The sequence below is a fragment of the Dendropsophus ebraccatus genome, chromosome 5 (assembly GCF_027789765.1).
Source record: "Dendropsophus ebraccatus isolate aDenEbr1 chromosome 5, aDenEbr1.pat, whole genome shotgun sequence".
Classification (NCBI taxonomy): Eukaryota; Metazoa; Chordata; class Amphibia; order Anura; family Hylidae; genus Dendropsophus; species Dendropsophus ebraccatus.
The window spans coordinates 6041243-6063782 of NC_091458.1; the positions used below are offsets into that span (position 1 = coordinate 6041243).

At 41.3% G+C, this 22540-nt stretch overlaps 2 protein-coding genes across 7 annotated transcripts in view; one reads left to right on the top strand and one right to left on the bottom strand.

The window, feature by feature from the left end:
* LOC138793981 (zinc finger protein 585A-like) overlaps nt 1-2517 on the top strand; it is a 43659-nt gene extending 41142 nt beyond the window's left edge. Inside the window, exon 11 of the mRNA XM_069972746.1 lies at nt 1908-2517. The gene's annotated coding sequence lies outside the window, so the exon portion shown is untranslated. The remainder of the gene's footprint in view (nt 1-1907) is intronic.
* Nucleotides 2518-4000: 1483 nt separating this feature from the next.
* The window catches only part of LOC138792219 (zinc finger protein 585A-like), a 34868-nt gene continuing 16328 nt past the window's right edge, over nt 4001-22540 (bottom strand). The window contains exons 1-7 of one of the 6 annotated variants that reach the window (XM_069969370.1): nt 16402-16445; nt 8303-8382; nt 8027-8191; nt 6947-7159; nt 6670-6831; nt 6461-6584; nt 4001-5846 (exon numbers count right to left, since the gene is read on the bottom strand). In XM_069969370.1, coding sequence (XP_069825471.1) covers nt 4429-5846; nt 6461-6584; nt 6670-6831; nt 6947-7159; nt 8027-8191; nt 8303-8359 — 2139 coding nt within the window. In that variant the 5' untranslated portion in view covers nt 8360-8382; nt 16402-16445 and the 3' untranslated portion in view covers nt 4001-4428. Of the gene's footprint in view, nt 5847-6460; nt 6585-6669; nt 6832-6946; nt 7160-7663; nt 7672-8026; nt 8192-8302; nt 8383-16367; nt 16446-22540 lie in introns of those variants that run through there. The other 5 variants (XM_069969369.1, XM_069969368.1, XM_069969371.1 and 2 more) reach the window with 5 other exon arrangements.

Genomic DNA, 22540 nt, shown 5'->3' on the forward strand with positions numbered 1-22540 from the left:
GCGCTCCCCTTGTCCTGGCACCGATGCTCCAGTGATGTCACTGGAGCGCCGGCACCACAAGGTCAGAGCGGCCACTAGTGACCGCAGGGAAAACAGTTCCTGCGCCCTGTCAGTGCTGCTGCATGTAACTGTGAGCGCTCATTACGAGTGCTCATAGTTACAGTTCAGATCACAGCAGCAGTCCTGTCTAGCGGTCTTGAGCACAAGAGAAGAGCTGGGCATGGGGGCCCCCCTGGATGTTGGGGGCCCCAAGCGATTGCTTGGGGTGCTTGATGCCAAAGACCGCTACTGAGTGTAGTATAGTGTAGTGTAGTATATAGCGTAGTGTAGTATATAGTGTAGTGTAGTATGTAGTGTAGTGTAGTATATAGCGTAGCATATAGGACCCTGAGACAGTCATCCTGGATAAAGTGTGAATTTGTTCAATTCCCTATTGTTCTTGTCCTGGTGATTATGGAGACTCCCTATCTCCGCTCCCTGTCAGCTGGATGTTATATAACGGTGTCTGTGAGAGTCTGCACATTCTCCCCCAATGAGAACATGACGCTGATCTACACTTGCCCAAAGTACAGGGGGCTAAGGGCCTTGCTGGAGTTTGCCATCCTTAGGGCCCTATTCCATGGGACGATTATCATTTGCATAATCGTTAACGATAAACGATCCAAATGACCACTATTGTGACCTGAAATCATTCACCCATTTACATGGAATTATAATCGTTACTTATGATCGTTCTTGCGGTCGTCTTGTCGTCGCTATTGCGTTCGTTACTACTGCGAACGACCGAACGACTTCTTATTCAATGTCAACGATTTGCAAACGAGCAACGATAAAAATAGGTCCAGGTCTTATTAAACGATCAACAATTTCTCGTTCAGTCGTTAATTGTTAACTGCTATTCAACCAAACGATTATCGCTTATGCTGCGTCTACACGGAAAGATTATTGTGCGAATTTGCACAGTAACGATCCAATTCGAGCGATAATCGTACGTGTAAACACTGCAAACTATCAAATGAGAAATCGTTCATTTTGATCTTACAACATGTTCTAAAATAGGCTTAAGCGATCGCATAACAAATTTCCGTACGATATATCGTACCGTCTAAACGCTGACCGTTATGAAAAAAAAGTTACTCCGACATCATTAATCGTACGATCGGGCCAATTATCGTTTTGTGTAAACGCAGCATCAGATTTGAACAATTTAACGATAATCGTCCTGTGGAATAGGGCCCTTAGTGTATAGATGCAGGAAACTCGGGGGACTATAAAAGCTGATGCACACAAGCAGGGGGGGCATTTTGGTGGAACAGCAGAAGACGATGGTGTGTATGGTCATCTCTCCCCGATGTCTAGAAGAATAGGTGGGGCACTCACCTGGGATAGCTAAGTATATTGTACTGTATCTGACTTAGCTTTGTATTTGTCTGTATATATTTTTCTTGCTTTTATTACTTAAGTTACTCTCTTCTTATTGTGTGTAGACATGTTTATTCCCGCATCTTATTGTGTGAGGACATATTTATTCCCGCATCTTATTGTGTGAGGACATATTTATTCCCGCATCTTATTGTGTGAGGACATATTTATTCCCGCATCTTATTGTGTGAGGACATATTAACTCTCTTCTTATTGTGTGAGGACATATTTATTCCCGCATCTTATTGTGTGAGGACATATTTATTCCCGCATCTTATTGTGTGAGGACATATTTATTCCCGCATCTTATTGTGTGAGGACATATTTATTCCCGCATCTTATTGTGTGAGGACATATTAACTCTCTTCTTATTGTGTGAGGACATATTTATTGCCGCATCTTAGAACCTATTATAAAACATTTTGTCAAACCGAAGGACTTTTCTACAAAGGTAAGATGAGTTACCCTGAGTTATCTGCCATTAGGCCAGTTCCCCATGATGGCAGCTTGCTGCTTCCGGGACCACCGCTGTGTGGAGGGGATGGAAAGGAAGTAGAACATGAAGACGATGGAGCTGAAGCTACTGGAGAGACGTGGAGACCTCAGGCCAGATGAGGATGTACCTGACGCAGCAGCCAGAACGCTTTACCCCACATCAATTAGGGTCCTGTTAGATGAAGCCATTTTTAATGATAAACGAGATTGTTTACTGATAACCCACACAACATGTTGTATCTCCACGCACAGATATACGAAGGATCAGCGACCTACCAACTTTAATTTTTCAACATGTTGAAAGACAAAACTGAACGATCTCTCATTCGCCGTTTGATCATCTTTGGGCGTAATTACACGGACAGATAATCGCTCATTTTCAATCGTTATAGCGAATTATTAAACTCCATGTAACAGGGCTGTGACTCTGCAGGAGATAACTGCTGAGCGGGGGTCACACTGTCTCCATACCTCCCCTCCCTCCATTCTAACCAGTCACCTGACAACCCAAATACAGTAATCTGAGCAGTTGATTTGTCTGGCACATCATATTTTTTAATCTTTAAGATGCCCCCTGCCCCCGAGTATGCTCCTGACAACCACACCTGTCCCATCCAATCCACCTGCAGGCCGCCACTACCTCCAGCCTGCTCGGGGCGATGGGGTTGTTCTCTAGGCCTCCCCCACACAGACTCTGTCGTTGTTGTCTCGGCCTCGCCGGTCGCTGACTGAAGAGAAAGCAGAGCAGCAGCGCACCGGCATTAGAAACGACGAGTGTTAAATGAAGCAGAAGCCACCGACAGATCTCTGCAGCAGCTACAGGAAAGGGTGGAGTGGACGTTGGTGGGAACTGGTCATCTGTCCGCAGCTTCAGTAAACCCTTTTGTTTTGTGCTGCTCCGCTTTCTCTCGCTTACCAGAGGTGCAGCTTCTCTTTTTTGTCTGAACACAGGAAGTAAAGCGCTGTGGAGAATCACTACGGAGTGCCTCCTCCCCTCCCGCCCCCATCTTCCAGCAAGCTCCCCCAGCACAGGTGGTTTTGGGCAACACGGTGGCTCAGTGGTTAGCACTGAAGCCTTGCAGCGCTGGGGTCCTAGGTTCAAATCCCACCAAGGGCAACATCTGCAAAGAGTTTGTATGTTCTCTCCGTGTTTGCGTGGGTTTCCTCTAGTTTCCTCCCACACCCAAAAACATACAGATATGTGAATTTAGATTGTGAGCCCTACTGGGGACAGGGAGCAATAATTGGCAAAAAAAAAAAAACCTATGTGAAGTGCTGCAGAATCTGTGTGTGCTGTACAAATAAAAACATTAAAAACATTACAGATCCAAGTCACCTAAAACAAATAAAAAAAAATTCAGCTGAAGCTTCAATCACTCATCGGAGGTCACTGGGTTCCCATAGTAGCTGAAGGCCAACCACTGCCGCCCTGGCTGCACACATTGTATACTGCCAGGGTTACACTCACAGGTAATAAAGCTTTGGTATATCAGATAAGGTCTACTGTAAAAGGACTAGGGAAAAGTAGTGAAAAACACACTTTTTAAAAAAAATATATTGTTTTATTTTATCAAAGTGTTAAAAAACAAAACATATAAAAGTTCATCTCCACGATAGTAACGGCACATATAACAATGCTGAAGGGGTCACCTAAACCTTCTCATATTTGTCTGGAGATACTATAAGAAAAAAACTAAAAACTCATACTCACCTACCTGGGTCCCCTGCATACTCCCTCACCACAGTCCTCTGCAGCTCCCAATGTGATGTCATCCAGTCCCGGCCCCTCACCACAGTCCTCCGCAGCTCCCGGTGTGACGTCATCCAGTCCCCGGCCCCTCACCACAGTCCTCCGCAGCTCCCGGTGTGACGTCATCCAGTCCCCGGCCCCTCACCACAGTCCTCCGCAGCTCCTTATGTGATGTCATTCAGTCCCCGACCCCTCACCACAGTCCTCCGCAGCTCCCGGTGTGACATCATCCAGTCCCGGCCCCTCATCACAGTCCCCCACAGCTCCCGGTGTGACGTCATCCAGTCCCCGCCCCTCACCAGTCCCCCGCAGCTCCCGATGTGACATCATCCTGTCCCGGCCCCTCATCACAGTCCCCCACAGCTCTTGATGTGACGTCATCCAGTCCCGGCCCCTCACCACAGTCCTCCGCAGCTCCACATGTGACGTCATCCAGTCCCCAGATTGAGGGTACTGCTGTAATGAGTCCTTCTTGGGACTAGGAATAAGAGTGAGGGTCCGGGACTGGATGACGTCACATCAGGAGATGCGGGGGACTGTGAGTAACGCAAAAAAAAAAAGCTCTGTCTCCCCTCCCCCCACACACACAAAAAAGTACAAGATTTTTTTCTTTTTACTGCTTTCCATCTACTTCCGCCTCTTCTCCTGACTTTCGTCCTCTCAAATCTTCCTTATCCACCTCCGTCCTTTCTCCAAACTTCTAATTTTTTTTACTTCCAAATGTTATTGCTACTTGTTACCTTCCAGTGACTATTCAGGCCTCACTGACCCTCAGCTATGCTCTTCCCTGTGTGTACTGTGAGATGTTTAATAAGACTTGATTTTTTTGTAAAACATTTCCCACATTCTGAACACAAATATGGCTTCTCTCCTGTGTGAGTTTGGCTATGTTTAACCAAATTTGATTTACTTGTAAAACATTTCCCACATTCTGAACATGGATATGGCTTTTCGCCTGAGTGAGTTCCCTTATGTTTAACCAAATTTGATTTAGTTGTAAAACATTTCCCACATTCTGAACACAAATATGGCTTCTCTCCTGTGTGAACTTTCTGATGTCTAATAAGATGTGGTTTTGAGGTCAAACATTTTCCACATTCTAAACAGGAATACGGCTTCTCTCCTCTGTGACTTTCCTCGTGCATAACAAGATTTGTTTTAGTTGTAAAACATTTCCCGCATTGTAAACATGAATATGGCTTCTCTCCTGTATGAGTTCTCTGATGTATAACAAGTAGTGAATTACGTGTAAAACATTTCCCACATTCGGAACATGCGTACGGTTTTTCCCCTGTATGAATTCTATTATGTTTAATAAGGCTTGAACGATCTGTAAAACCTTTACCACATTCTGAACATGAATATGGTTTTTCCCCTGTGTGAGTTATCTCATGTTTAACAAGGCCTGCTTTACATGTAAAACATTTCCCACATTCTGTACACACATATGGTTTCTCACCTGTATGAATTCTCTTGTGTTTAATAAGGCTTGATGTATGTGTGAAACATTTCCCACATTCTGGACATGGAAATGGTTTTTCCCCTGTGTGAGTCATCTCATGTATCACCAGGCTTGCTTTAAATGTAAAACATTTCCCACATTCTGTACATGAATATGGCTTTTTTCCTGTGTGAATTCTCTTATGTTGAGAAAAGCTACCCTTATTTGTAAAACATTTCCCACATTCTGAACATGAATAGGGCTTCTCTCCTGCATGAATTTTCTCATGTGTAATAAGACGTTGTTTAGATGTAAAACATTTCCCACATTCGGGACATGGATATGGCCACTCTGGTGAGTGAGTGTCCTGATGTTTCACAAGATCAGTTTTTTGGGAAAAACATTTCCCACATTTTGAGCATGAATACAGCTGCTCTTTCATGTGGATTCTCTCATGTGTAATAAGCCTTGATGTGTCTATAAAGCTTATTCCACATAGAGAACATGAATATGTCTTCTCCTCTGTCTGATCTGTCCTTGTGGTAACAACCGGTGATGGGTCAGGAGAAGGTTCCTCAGGATTAGGGGGATTATATGATAGATCTGTCCTGTGACCTCCTGGATGTACAGTAAGATCCCGGCGGGTTTCTCCTGAGGAGTGCTGCTCCACTTCTTCATCTTCTACTTTATAATTCAGTGATAACATGAAGTCTCCATCAGCCGCATCACTGGAATTCTCTGTTTGGAATAAAAAATAATTCTGAACTATTTTTTTGGGGGGAAGCGAAGCAGATAAATCTAGAACCTTCCTATTATACGGGAACAGCAAGGGATGGCGGCTCCTCAGCACTGGCATCACCGATAGAGGTAACAACCACCCACCATATCTGTCCCCTAACTGGTTGGACTATGGGACACTCCTGGCGGCAATGTCTCAGCGTCCTGTGAGATGAAGCGACTAATAACGATTGAAAACGAGATCGACCTGAAATCTATCACCGTATTACACAGAGCGATAGTCGTTATTACTACGATCGGTTACTCCATCTGATCCCGGCAAATGAAGGAACGGCGGGGAATTACACTGATCCACGGAACCGTATTACTCATAGAGGATAGTAACAATGGAGGCGAATGATGCAGGAGGTGAAATATCTGGCTGTGCGCCCCCTATGTACAGAGCAAGGAATAACAGTGAGAGGGGATAGAGCATGGAGGTGGCAGGGGGCACAGGGTGGAGCCTTCCCTCAGGAGAACATATGACAGCTTCCTAACATGGCAGTAATAGGGCTACAACATGTCCGCCAGTGGCAGCCTGTGCCGGCAGTAATGGTCAGTAGGTCTCCTCTTACCCGGTGATGTGAGGGGCGGCTGATCCTCCATCATGGCCTCCTTGTACAGATCCTTGTGTCCTTCTACATACTCCCACTCCTCCATGGAAAAATAGACGGTGACGTCCTGACACCTTATAGGAACCTGACACACACAATGATGGCGTCATCCTCCAGACACCTCCCACCTTGGTGTTATATGTCCCAGCATTCCCAGCAGCATTGCTCACCTCTCCAGTCAGGAGCTCAGTCATCCTGGTGGTCAGTTCTAGGATCTTCTGCTCATGGATCAGTGATGGAGGTGGAGGATCTGTGATGGGGCTGCTGCTCCAGCCTCCTGACACAGGGGGCGCCACACACTCACCACACCACTTCTTCACTACTGTGTAATCCTGTGTATGGTGAGACACTGATCACTACAGAGAGTCTAACAATCCTTCCCCTCTCCAGTCATCTCCCTGTATTATCTATAGGGATAAGAGGGAGGGGATGTGACGCATGGCTCACCTCTCCGGTGATCAGGTGGATTATCTCTAGGGTGAGCTCTAATATCCTGGCCGCCATCATGTCTCCCGCCTTCTCCAGCCTTGGGGGGTCACTGATGAGAAGGGGCGGCTGATCCTCCATCATGGCCTCCTTGTACACATCCTTGTGTCCTTCTACATACTCCCACTCCTCCATGGAGAAATAGACGGTGACGTCCTGACACCTTAGAGGAACCTGAGAAACACAAAGATACAAACTCAGAGGAATAAGGGTCACGTATGGAATATCTGACCCATCCCGGCTCCTGTAGTATATACTATATACCCGGCGATGGTGATGACATAGACATTAAGTTACATAGCTTGTATGGCTGAAAAAGACCCCTGTGCATCAAGCTCAACCAAAGCTCAACCACTGTGTGAGTCTATGTACAATGGCTGGAACATCTGCAAATAAGCACTTGTTTCCTCTCGTGTCATGTTCCCCCCCCCCAGTCCTCCTAGACTGTACACTCTCGCGAGCAGCTTTCTAACTCCCTTTGTATCTATTTACTTTATTTTTTTGTATAATGTAATATAAATATAACCTCTGTATTGTGTAAAAAAAAAAAAAAGAAAGCGCTGCGAAATCTGCGAAGCGATATACAAATAAATATTATTATTATCAACTCCCCAGCACTGACACCAGCTACATAAGCTTCTATCCAGTCAGCAGCTGCCTCCTCCTCCTCCTGCTCACCTCTCCAGTCAGCAGCTACCTCCTCCTTCTGCTCACCTCTCCAGTCAGCAGCTGCCTCCTCCTCCTCCTCACCTTCCCAGTCAGCAGCTGCCTCCTCCTCCTTCTGCTCACCTCTCCAGTCAGCAGCTGCCTCCTCCTCCTCACCTTCCCAGTCAGCAGCTGCCTCCTCCTCCTCCTCCTGCTCACCTCTCCAGTCAGCAGCTGCCTTCTCCTTCTGCTCACCTCTCCAGTCAGCAGCTGCCTCCTCCTCCTCACCTCTCCAGTCAGCAGTTGCCTCCTCCTCCTGCTCACCTCTCCAGTCAGCAGCTGCCTCCTCCTCCTGCTCACCTCTCCAGTCAGCAGCTGTCTCCCCCTCCTGCTCACCTCTCCAGTCAGCAGCTCAGCCATCTTGTTGATGAATTTCAGGATCTCCTGATGACTGTTTCCCTTATGTATCAGTGAGTGAGGTGGAGGAAGCAGTGATACAGGACCCTGGTCCCTGCTCCATCCTTCCTCCTCATCCCTCCTCTTCTTCACCACCATGTCATCCTGTGTATGGAGAGAGACAGTGATGTCACTTTATCCCGTCACCTCTCCAGCCATGTCCGTGCTTTATTAAGAGACAGGAGCCATGAGGCGGGAGCTCCCAGAATCCCTCACCTCTCCGCTCAGCAGGGAGATGATCTCTAGGGCCACGTGTAATATTCTCTCCGCCATTGCATCACAGACCACACCACTTCCTGCAGGACATACAGCAGCTGATAAGTAAGGGAAGACTGGAGATTTTTATAGATAAGTAATTAACAAATTAGTATAACATTACTCTCCTACAAGTAAATTTGACAACTATTTTTTTTTCGCTGGAGTACCCCTATAATATTTATATAAGAAGATCAGATAATCCTTTAATAATCCCACCATGCAGAAATTTAGTGTGTTACAGCAGCAGAGATATTACACATACAAAAAGCTAAAAGGTAAAGTAAAGGCATTACGATTAAAGTAGACAGAGAGAAGAAAAGGTAAAAAGATACAATAAAACATTAGACTATGTAAGTTCTCTTTATGGAGTGATCTCTGCATAGGTGGGTGTTGGTTGTACAGCCTGACCGCTGCAGGAAGGAAGGACGTCCGATATCCCTCCTTTCCACACTTTGGGTGAGGCAGTCGGTCACGGATAGTACTGCCCAGTGCTATCACGTCTCGGGCATAGGATGGGAGTCATTCTCCAGTATGGAGCTGACCACTGACAAAATCCTTCGCCCCCCCCCACCACCTGCAGCGGATCCAGGGGGCTTCCAAGGACAGAGCTGGCCCTTCTGATCGCTGGTTGATATGCCGCTCCCCCAGCAGGCCATTGCGAAGAAGATGGCTGATGCCACTACAGAGATAAAGAAGGTCCTAAGAAGTGGCCCCAGGACTCCATAGGCCCTCAGCCTCCTGAGCAGGTAGAGCCCACTGTGGCCCTTTCTGTACACTGTGTCCATGTGATCAGCCCAGTCCAGCTTATTACTGAGGAGCACACCCAGATACTTATACCTGTTCACTGTCTCAATATAATAAGAGGTGAGGGAAGTCTGATTACCGGGGGCTCCAGAAGTTGAATGCAGCCCAAAAAATGTATGAAAAACCTGGATACAGCCTGTGGCCTATCACTGTATCCATGTTTTCCAGGACTTTACACACACACTATAGATATACACTATATATAATACACACACTATAGATATACACTATATATAATACACACACTATAGATATACACTATATATAATACACACTATAGATATACACTATATATAATACACACACTATAGATATACACTATATATAATACACACACTATAGATATACACTATATATAATACACACTATAGATATACACTATATATAATATACACTATAGATATACACTATATATAATACACACTATAGATATACACTATATATAATACACACTATAGATATACACTATATATAATACACACACTATAGATATACACTATATATAATACACACTATAGATATACACTATATATAATACACACACTATAGATATACACTATATATAATACACACTATAGATATACACTATATATAATATACACTATAGATATACACTATATATAATACACACTATAGATATACACTATATATAATACACACACTATAGATATACACTATATATAATACACACTATAGATATACACTATATATAATACACACACTATAGATATACACTATATATAATACACACACTATAGATATACACTATATATAATACACACTATAGATATACACTATATATAATACACACACTATAGATATACACTATATATAATACACACACTATAGATATACACTATACATAATACACACACTATAGATATACACTATACATAATACACACACTATAGATATACACTATATATAATACACACACTATAGATATACACTATATATAATACACACACTATAGATATACACTATATATAATACACACACTATAGATATACACTATATATAATACACACACTATAGATATACACTATATATAATACACACTCTAGATATACACTATATATAATACACACTATAGATATACACTATATATAATACACACTATAGATATACACTATATATAATACACACTATAGATATACACTATATATAATACACACACTATAGATATACACTATATATAATACACACACTATAGATATACACTATATATAATACACACTATAGATATACACTATATATAATACACACTATAGATATACACTATATATATATAATACACACACTATAGATATACACTATATATAATACACACTATAGATATACACTATATATAATACACACTATAGATATACACTATATATATATATAATACACACACTATAGATATACACTATATATAATACACACACTATAGATATACACTATATATATATAATACACACACTATAGATATACACTATATATAATATACACTATAGATATACACTATATATAATACACACACTATAGATATACACTATATATAATACACACTATAGATATACACTATATATAATACACACACTATAGATATACACTATATATAATACACACACTATAGCTATACCCTATATATAATACACACACTATAGATATACACTATATATATATAATACACACACTATAGATATACACTATATATATATAATACACACACTATAGATATACACTATATATAATATAAACTATAGATATACACTATATATAATACACACTATAGATATACACTATATATAATACACACACTATAGATATACACTATATATAATATAAACTATAGATATACACTATATATAATACACACTATAGATATACACTATATATAATACACACACTATAGATATACACTATATATATATATATAATACACACACTATAGATATACACTATATATAATATACACTATAGATATACACTATATATAATACACACTATAGATATACACTATATATAATACACACTATAGATATACACTATATATAATACACACACTATAGATATACACTATATATAATACACACTATAGATATACACTATATATAATACACACTATAGATATACACTATATATAATACACACTATAGATATACACTATATATAATACACACACTATAGATATACACTATATATACACACACTATAGATATACACTATATATACACACACTATAGATATACACTATATATAATACACACACTATAGAATAGATATACACTAATATATTACACACACTATAGATATACACTATATACACACACTATAGATATACACTATATATAATACACACTATAGATATACACTATATATATATATAATACACACACTCTAGATATACACTATATATAATACACACTATAGATATACAATATATATATAATACACACTATAGATATACAATATATATATATACACTCACTGGCCACTTTATTAGGTACACCTGTCCAACTGCACGTTACCACTTAATTTCTAATCAGCCAATCACATGGCGGCAACTCAGTGCATTTAGGCATGTAGACATGGTCAAAACAATCTCCTGCAGTTCAAACCGAGCATCAGTATGGGGAAGAAAGGTGATTTGGTGCCTTTGAACGTGGCATGGTTGTTGGTGCCAGAAGGGCTGGTCTGAGTATTTCAGAAGCTGCTGATCTACTGGGATTTTCACGCACAACCATCTCTAGGGTTTACAGAGAATGGTCCGAAAAAGAAAAACCATCCAGTGAGCGGCAGTTCTGTGGGCGGAAATGCCTTGTTGATGCCAGAGGTCAGAGGAGAATGGGCAGACTGGTTCCAGCTGATAGAAAGGCAACAGTGACTCAAATAGCAACCGTTACAACCAAGGTAGGCAGAAGAGCATCTCTGAACGCACAGTACGGCCAACTTTGAGGCAGATGGGCTACAGCAGCAGAAGACCACACCGGGTGCCACTCCGCTCAGCTAAGAACAGGAAACTGAGGCTACAATTTGCACAAGCTCATCGAAATTGGACAGTAGAAGATTGGAAAAACGTTGCCTGGTCTGATGAGTCTCGATTTCTGCTGCGACATTCGGATGGTAGGGTCAGAATTTGGCGTCAACAACATGAAAGCATGGATCCATCCTGCCTTGTATCAACGGTTCAGGCTGGTGGTGGTGGTGTCATGGTGTGGGGAATATTTTCTTGGCACTCTTTGGGCCCCTTGGTACCAATTGAGCATGGTTGCAACCCCACAGCCTACCTGAGTATTGTTGCTGACCATGTCCATCCCTTTATGACCACAATGGACCCAACATCTGATGGCTACTTTCAGCAGGATAATGCGCCATGTCATAAAGCTAGAATCATCTCAGACTGGTTTCTTGAACATGACAATGAGGTCACTGTACTCCAATGGCCTCCACAGTCACCAGATCTCAATCCAATAGAGCATCTTTGGGATGTGGTGGAACGGGAGATTGGCATCATGGATGTGCAGCCGACAAATCTCCGGCAACTGTGTGATGCCATCATGTCAATATGGACCAAAATCTCTGAGGAAGCTTCCAGCACCTTGTTGTATCTATGCCGCGAAGAATTGGGGCAGTTCTGAAGGCAAAAGGGGGGTCCAACCCGTTACTAGCATGGTGTACCTAATAAAGTGGCCGGTGAGTGTGTATATATATAATATACACTATAGATATACACTATATATAATACACACACTATAGATATACACTATATATAATACACACACTATAGATATACACTATATATAATACACACACTATAGATATACACTATATATAATACACACTATAGATATACACTATATATAATACACACACTATAGATATACACTATATATAATACACACTATAGATATACACTATATATAATACACACACTATAGAATAGATATACACTAATATATTACACACACTATAGATATACACTATATATAATACACACTATAGATATACACTATATATATATAATACACACACTATAGATATACACTATATATAATACACACTATAGGTATACACTATACAGTATATAATACACACTAGAGATATACACTATATATATATAATACACACACTCTAGATATACACTATATATAATACACACTATAGATATACAATATATATATAATACACACTATAGATATACTATATATATATATATATATATATATATATATATATATATATATATATATATACACACTCACTGGCCACTTTATTAGGTACACCTGTCCAACTGCACGTTACCACTTAATTTCTAATCAGCCAATCACATGGCGGCAACTCAGTGCATTTAGGCATGTAGACATGGTCAAAACAATCTCCTGCAGTTCAAACCGAGCATCAGTATGGGGAAGAAAGGTGATTTGGTGCCTTTGAACGTGGCATGGTTGTTGGTGCCAGAAGGGCTGGTCTGAGTATTTCAGAAGCTGCTGATCTACTGGGATTTTCACGCATAACCATCTCTAGGGTTTACAGAAAATGGTCCGAAAAAGAAAAAACATCCAGTGAGCGGCAGTTCTGTGGGCGGAAATGCCTTGTTGATGCCAGAGGTCAGAGGAGAATGGGCAGACTGGTTCCAGCTGATAGAAAGGCAACAGTGACTCAAATAGCCAACCGTTACAACCAAGGTAGGCAGAAGAGCATCTCTGAACGCACAGTACGGCCAACTCTGAGGCAGATGGGCTACAGCAGCAGAAGACCACACCGGGGGCCACTCCGCTCAGCTAAGAACAGGAAACTGAGGCTACAATTTGCACAAGCTCATCGAAATTGGACAGTTGAAGATTGGAAAAATGTTGCCTGGTCTGATGAGTCTCGATTCTGCTGCGACATTCGGATGGTAGGGTCAGAATTTGGCGTCAACAACATGAAAGCATGGATCCATCCTGCCTTGTATCAACGGATAAGGCTGGTGGTGGTGGTGTCATGGTGTGGGGAATATTTTCTTGGCACTCTTTGGGCCCCTTGGTACCAATTGAGCATGGTTGCAACGCCACAGCCTACCTGAGTATTGTTGCTGACCATGTCCATCCCTTTATGACCACAATGGACCCAACATCTGATGGCTACTTTCAGCAGGATAATGCGCCATGTCATAAAGCTAGAATCATCTCAGACTGGTTTCTTGAACATGACAATGAGGTCACTGTACTCCAATGGCCTCCACAGTCACCAGATCTCAATCCAATAGAGCATCTTTGGGATGTGGTGGAACGGGAGATTGGCATCATGGATGTGCAGCCGACAAATCTGCGGCAACTGTGTGATGTCATCATGTCACTATGGACCAAAATCTCTGAGGAAGCTTCCAGCACCTTGTTGTATCTATGCCACCAAGAATTGGGGCAGTTCTGAAGGCAAAAGGGGGTCCAACCCGTTACTAGCATGGTGTACCTAATAAAGTGGCCGGTGAGTGTGTATATATATAATACACACACTATAGATATACACTATATATAATACACACACTATAGATATACACTATATATAATACACACACTATAGATATACACTATATATAATACACACACTATAGATATACACTATATATAATACACACTATAGATATACACTATATATAATACACACTATAGATATACACTATATATAATACACACTATAGATATACACTATATATAATACACACTATAGATATACAGTATATATAATACACACTATAGATATACAGTATATATAATACACACTATAGATATACACTATATATATACACACACTATAGATATACAGTATATAATACACACACTATAGATATACACTATATATAATACACACACTATAGATATACACTATATATAATACACACACTATAGATATACACTATATATAATACACACTATAGATATACACTATATATAACACACACACTATAGATATACACTATATATAATACACACTATAGATATACACTATATATAATACACACTATAGATATACACTATATATAATACACACACTATAGATATACACTATATATAATACACACTATAGATATACACTATATATAATACACACTATAGATATACACTATATATAATACACACACTATAGATATACACTATATATAATACACACTATAGATATACACTATATATAATACACACTATAGATATACAGTATATATAATACACACTATAGATATACACTATATATACACACACACTATAGATATACACTATATATAATACACACTATAGATATACACTATATATAATACACACTATAGATATACACTATATATATATACACACACTATAGATATACACTATATATAATACACACTATAGATATACACTATATATAATACACACACTATAGATATACACTATATATAATACACACACTATAGATATACACTATATATAATACACACACTATAGATATACACTATATATAATACACACTATAGATATACACTATATATAACACACACACTATAGATATACACTATATATAATACACACTATAGATATACACTATATATAATACACTTTATAGATATACACTATATATAATACACACACTATAGATATACACTATATATAATACACACTATAGATATACACTATATATAATATACACTATAGATATACACTATATATAATACACACACTATAGATATACACTATATATAATACACACACTATAGATATACACTATATATAATACACACACTATAGATATACACTATATATAATACACACACTATAGATATACACTATATATAATACACACTATAGATATACACTATATATAACACACACACTATAGATATACACTATATATAATACACACTATAGATATACACTATATATAATACACACACTATAGATATACACTATATATAATACACACACTATAGATATACACTATATATAATACACACACTATAGATATACACTATATATAATACACACTATAGATATACACTATATATAATACACACACTATAGATATACACTATATATAATACACACACTATAGATATACACTATATATAATACACACTATAGATATACACTATATATAATACACACACTATAGATATACACTATATATAATACACACTATAGATATACACTATATATATATAATACACACTATAGATATACACTATATATAATACACACTATAGATATACACTATATATAATACACACTATAGATATACACTGTACAATCCTCACTTGTTACCATTCTGTTGTGGTAGATGCTAGAATGTCTTGAGGACCTTGATGATGTCACAATCATGTGATCAGTCACATGGGTGCGAGCAGACAGTCTCTTTAGCAGAGGGGCCGGAAAGGACCTTTGGTGATGTCAGGGGTCATGTGATCAGTCACATGGTGGAGGAGACAGCTCCAATCTTCATGAGAAGACAGGACTGTGTGTCTATGGCTGCAGAGTCCTCTATGAATGTGGAAGTCTATGGATAATAATATGTGGTGCGATATACATACCTGTCACGTGCCGACTCGTCTCCGATCTTCAGTCGCTCAGCCAATTGTGGCTGAGCAGCCGATGACGCGGCAGACGGCGGCCAGCACTCAGGACGGTCGGAGGGATTCAGCCCGGCCGTCCGAAGATGACTGAAGATCGGAGACGAGTCGGCACGTGACGTATGTATAGCGCACCACACTTCCGGGTACACGGGTGGGGGTGGTGGGACACGGGGAAGGGGGCCATTCACAGACATAACATACATTACAAAGTTGTATAACTTTGTAATGTGTGTTATTCTGTGAATAATTCTTTACCGCCGCACTACCCCTTTAAATGTTGATCTAAAACTTTTTTCTAAAATATTGGCCTCTAGATTGTTGGGGTTGGTGGGGGGTGTTGTTTACTTGAACCAAACAGGGTTATTCCAGGCCAGGAGGCACGTGACAGCACGATTCGTGCAGTAGACCTGGTCCATAAGGCCCACACCACTGGTATACTACTCATGCTCCTCTCGACAGACGCAGAGAAGGCCTTCAACCGGGTCAGCTGGGTGTTCATGGAGGAGATCCTCCGGGCGTTGGGCCTAGGGCCGGTCTTCCCGAGCTGGATCCTCTCTCTCTCTCTACAAAAATCCCTCTGCTAGGGTCCGAGTGGCATCCTCTCCGACAGCTTTACTATCCACAATGGCACTCGCCAGGGCTGCCCACTTTCCCGCGTTAACTTTTGCCCTATCTCTGGAACCTTTCCTGCGTCAGGTTCAGGCCCATGTGGACCTGGGAGGGCCAGGTTTGAGGGATACCGTCCATAGAGTTGCCGCGTATGCGGATGACCTTTTATTTTTCATCACCACCCTGATTGTTTCTACCCCATACTCATGTGGGGTTTCCTCTCTCCGGTCCTCCTTCAGATTCCGCTTGGCTACGGGCACGCTTAAATATCTCGGGATCCTTCTCCCTGACCGACAGCTTTAAACTTAATTTCCCACCACTACTGGCATCTATTCAGTCTTGCTGCCAAAAATGAGGTAAAGGAACATTTACTTGTTTTGGCAGGTGCGCCATTTTTAAAATATTCCTCCTACCTAAACTTTTGTACACCTTCCAATGTCTTCCCATCAAAACCCCCAAATCCTATTTTAAGACTCTGAACTCCATTCAAACCTCCTTTATTTGGGGCTCTAAGCCTGCGCTTAAAAAGAACCCTACTGTGTAGATCTAAGTCTAATGGTGGGATAGGATTGCCTGACTTACAGACGTACCACCTAGCTTCTCTACTATCTAGGGTAGTTGACTGGAGACGGCACACCTCGTTCAAGCAATGGGTAAGGCTTGAGCAGTCGTTCACGGAGGTCCCTCTGTACTATTTACCATTGCTACCTGTGAAGATGTTAGTAGATTGATGTGAATTTAAAAGAAAAAAAACTGTTTGTTTGTAAACTTTGTGTTGGTGCATGAATTTCCCTGGATTGACAAACCACCTGTGTGAATGGTTCTTTTGTTTCTTGCTTTGCTTTTCTCATTAGGCCGGCCACCTAATGCTCTAATTTTTCTCTCATTTCTGGTATTGCCACCAGGGAACAATGTACTAAAACGAAGTAAAAGTGCTGTAATGTGAAATGTAACATAACAATTGTGTATTTTCTTTTTACTTACCTGCCTGGAGCAGCTGCAGCAAGGTGTGTGCTCTGACCATGTAAGAGGCCGACCAGCAGAAACTCAGGGGTTTTATAGGAAAATGTGCAAAGCATTGTGGGAGTTGACAAGGGTATAAAACCCCATCAGGTGTAAATGATTGAGTGGATTGTGAAGTTTTGTACTATGCTACAATGTGGAAAGCAGCAAGCTGACTGCGGTCATGTGAATTATTTTTGTGGAGTACAATAAAAGTCCTTTGGATTATTTTTCTCCGATCAAGATTGATCTTTTTGAAAGGCCCATGCCCAACATATGGTGTCAGAAGTGGGATACATTTTTGAGTATTGTTCCAAGTACTCTTTTTGAAAGGACCTATGTATAAAACTCGTTCCTGGCGCATTAAGCCAAAAGAGCCTGCATCTGCAAAGAAAACTGCTGGAGGAAAGCTAAAGCTCAAAGAAATGGAAAGTCAAGGTGCCAGACCTAAATCCAGACCTGAAGAGGAAGCAGAGGTGCTGGGTGCTGCTGCTCCAACAGTGCAAAAGGTTGCTGAACCTGCTGAGAAGACTTTACCTGAGAGCATTGCTGACCTGATGAAATGGCTAGCTGTGCAGCAGATGGAAGCAGACCAAAGACAAAGAGAGGAAGCCAGGAGATATCATGAAGAGCTGCGACGTCAGGATGAACGCTGGAGGGAATTGTTCCAAACACTAAAACAGGAACAGCGTACAGTTCTACCTCCTCATCCTTCATCTGTAACTATTTCTCCTTGGAAAGACCCTCATATGACAAAACTCACTCCACAGAATGATATTGAGGCTTATTTAACCACATTTGAAAGGATTGCAAGTACCTGTCAGTGGCCTAAGGAACAGTGGGTGGTAAATACTGGCCCCATATCTTACTGGACAAGCCCAGCTGGCGTATAGCCACATGAATGTACAGGATGCAAATAACTAGGACTTGGTTAAAGAGATGATATTAAGGCGATATGACATCAGTGAGGAAACCTACAGACAGGTTCAGAGAACTCAAGTATTGCTACACTGATAGTCCAAGAGAAGTTTTCACCCATCTGCAAGATTTGTATATGAAATGGATGAAACCAGATACAAAATCTCCTCAACAGATTGGTGAAGTGATTATACTTGAACAGTTCCTACAGATTCTTCCAGCCGATGTTAATGCTTGGGGTTAAGAAACACCGACCCAACACTGCTGACAAAGCGATTTCTTTAGCAGATGACTTTATTCTTGCAAAGAAGGATATAAGCAAATCTATAGCTGGTATACACAAAGCCCCCAGAATGATCTCTGGAGGAAGGATTCAAGTAGCCGGGATGCCATCAAAGCCAGTCACTGCTGACAGAGTCTGCTATATCTGTCAGGAGAAGGGACATGTGGCCAAGAAAAGTGCTAAAGGCCCAACATCTGCCTCATTCTTTGCTTGTAGTGACTTTATCCAGCCTATTAAGATTAATGGACACAATATGGAAGCTTTGCTGGTAGCTAACTAAGTCTTGTACAGGAGGACTTGATAACCCGTAAAACAGAGTTTCCTAAAGTACCAATTACATGTGTTCATGGAGATACAAAGAATTACTCCACATCAAATGTTGAACTACAGTTGGATGAAAAATCTTATATAATGCCAGCTGTGGTGGTTCCTGAACTACAAGTATCAGTAATCCTTGCCAGAACCACTCCTGGATTTAAGGACTTGCTAATGGGAGAAGGCCAATTATCTACTGTGACTACAAGAGCGCAAGCACAGACGCAGAAGAAAGCGGAGACCTTGGAGGACATTTTCCCTTTTCATGATGACATCTTGGAGCCACCAGCAGCAAAACATCCAAGTGCTCCAGAGCAGCAGGATGTCTTCAGGAAAAGACTTTCCAGGGAAGGCAAGTATATGGTTGGTGGACTATGGGACACTGATATTGCATCTGAGCAAAAACAGGACACTGACTTATGTTCTTTATATGACCAAGGTTTAACTAACAGTAACCTGATTAACAACAATGGTAGGCAACCTACTACACCTTATTTCCTTGTTGAAAATAATATCCTGTATAGGGTGTGTAGTCATCCGAAGACCAGAGAGACAGTACAACAGTTAGTGGTGCCAAAAAAGTTTAGAAAGGACATTTTAAAATTGTCACATGATCTTCCTATTGCTGGTCATTTGGGTTATAAAAAACATTGGCTAGGGTGCTTTATCACTTCTATTGGCCTGGTGTTTATGATGAGGTCACCACTTATTGTCGTAGTTGCCCAGTATGCCAATATACTGCTTCTATCCCTCCTAAAGCAGAACTTATACCATTGCCAGTAATTGATGAACCATTTCATACTGTTGGTATGGATATTATTAGTCCACTAGAAAAGAGTTCTAAAGGTAACCAATTCATTCTTACCATAGTAGACTACTGTACTAAGTACCCCGAGGCAATTCCTATGCGCACAGTTACTGCTAAGAGAGTGGCTGAGGAAATTCTGAATGTGTTTAGTAGAGTTGGGTTACCTAATATACTGACCGATCAGGGTAGTAACTTTACCTCTTCTTTCCTATCAGAAGTGTACCAACTTCTTGGTATTCAGCCCCTCAGAACCACCCCTACCATCCACAAACAGATGGGTTGGCTGAACGGTATAACCAGACACTGAAAAGCATGCTTAGAAAATTTGTACATAATGATCCAAAACAATGGGACAAATCTTTGCCTTTCCTGTTGTTTGCCTATCGTGAAGTTCCTCAAGAGTCTACAGGATTTAGCCCATTTGATTTATTATATGGAAGACGACCTAGAGGACTCTTAGATGTTATTAAAGAAGTTTGGGAGGATAAAGCAGGCCATCAGAAAAATGTGGTGGAGTATGTGTTACAAATGAGAGAAAAACTGCCTAAACTAGTCAAAATAGCCCATGATAATGTCCAAAAGGCTAAAGTTTACCAAAAGAAATGGTATGATCAACATGCTAGGAATAAATCCGTTAAAGTTGGTGATAAAGTTCTCCTCTTACTGCCTAGTAGTGAAAATAAGTTGCTAGCCAGATGGCAAGGACCATATGAAGTGGTTAGACAAACAGGCCCTGTAGACTTTGAAATTGAAACCCCAGATAAAAAACAAAAAAGTAAAGTCTACCATGTAAATTTACTAAAACGTTGGCTTGAACCAGAGGTTTATTCAGACAGTAACTCATCTTGTACTGTGGTTACAGATTCCACACAGGATAGAGTACAGTGCTGCTTATTTAGATGATGTTGTAATTTTTAGCAAGTCATGGAAAGACCATTTACATCATTTGGAAAAAGTAATTGCTGAAATTAGAGACGCAGGTTTCATAATTAATCCACATAAATGTTCTTTAGGTTTTCAGGAAACAAAGTACAGTGGTACCTCGGTTTTCGAACATAATTGGTTCTGGAAGGCTGTTCCATAACCGAGCAGTTCGAAAACCGAGCTGTAAGTTCCCATAGGGAACAATGTAAATGTGATTAATTGGTTTTTACACTCCGTGGGTCAGGTGCAGAGCACCCGGCCCACAGAGTGCAAAAACACTCCACATCCCCCGCAACAGTGAGAGGCAGGAGCGGGCGGCTATTTAAACTTGCCGCCGTGCTCCTGCTCCAATCAGCTGCGGGGGACACCCTGTAAAGAAGTGGGGAATCCCATCATAATGATGGGATTCCCCACTTCTTTACACGGTGTCCCCGGCAGCTGAGAGGAGCAGGAGCACGGCGGCAAGTTTAAATAGCCGCCCGCTCCTGACTCTCACTGCGGGGACAGGCTGTAAAGAAGCCGTCTCCCAGCGCTGTCCTCCTGTCTCTCCCCACCAGCCCCCGCCGTCCCGGGGCGCTTCCGATAAACTTACCCAGCCTGTACACCCCTATAGACTGCGGCGCCCACAGCCCCGCTCACCAGCTTCTTGCTTCGCTGCTCCCCGCCGCCTCTGCAGGGTAAGAGAGAGTCTGCAGAGGCGGCGGGGAGCAGCGGGAGCAAGAAGCTGGTGAGCGGGGCTGCGGGCGCGCCGCAGTCTATAGGGGTGTACAGCGCTCCGGGCTGGCGGGGGGGCGGAGGGGCTGGTGGGGAGAGACAGGAGGACAGCGCTGGGAGACGGCTTCTTTACAGCCTGTCCCCGCAGTGAGAGGCAGGAGCACGGCGGCAAGTTTAAATAGCCGCCCGCTCCTGCCTCTCACTGTTCCGAACACCTCTAACAGTCAGCTGAACATCAGTTCAGCTGACAGTTATCCC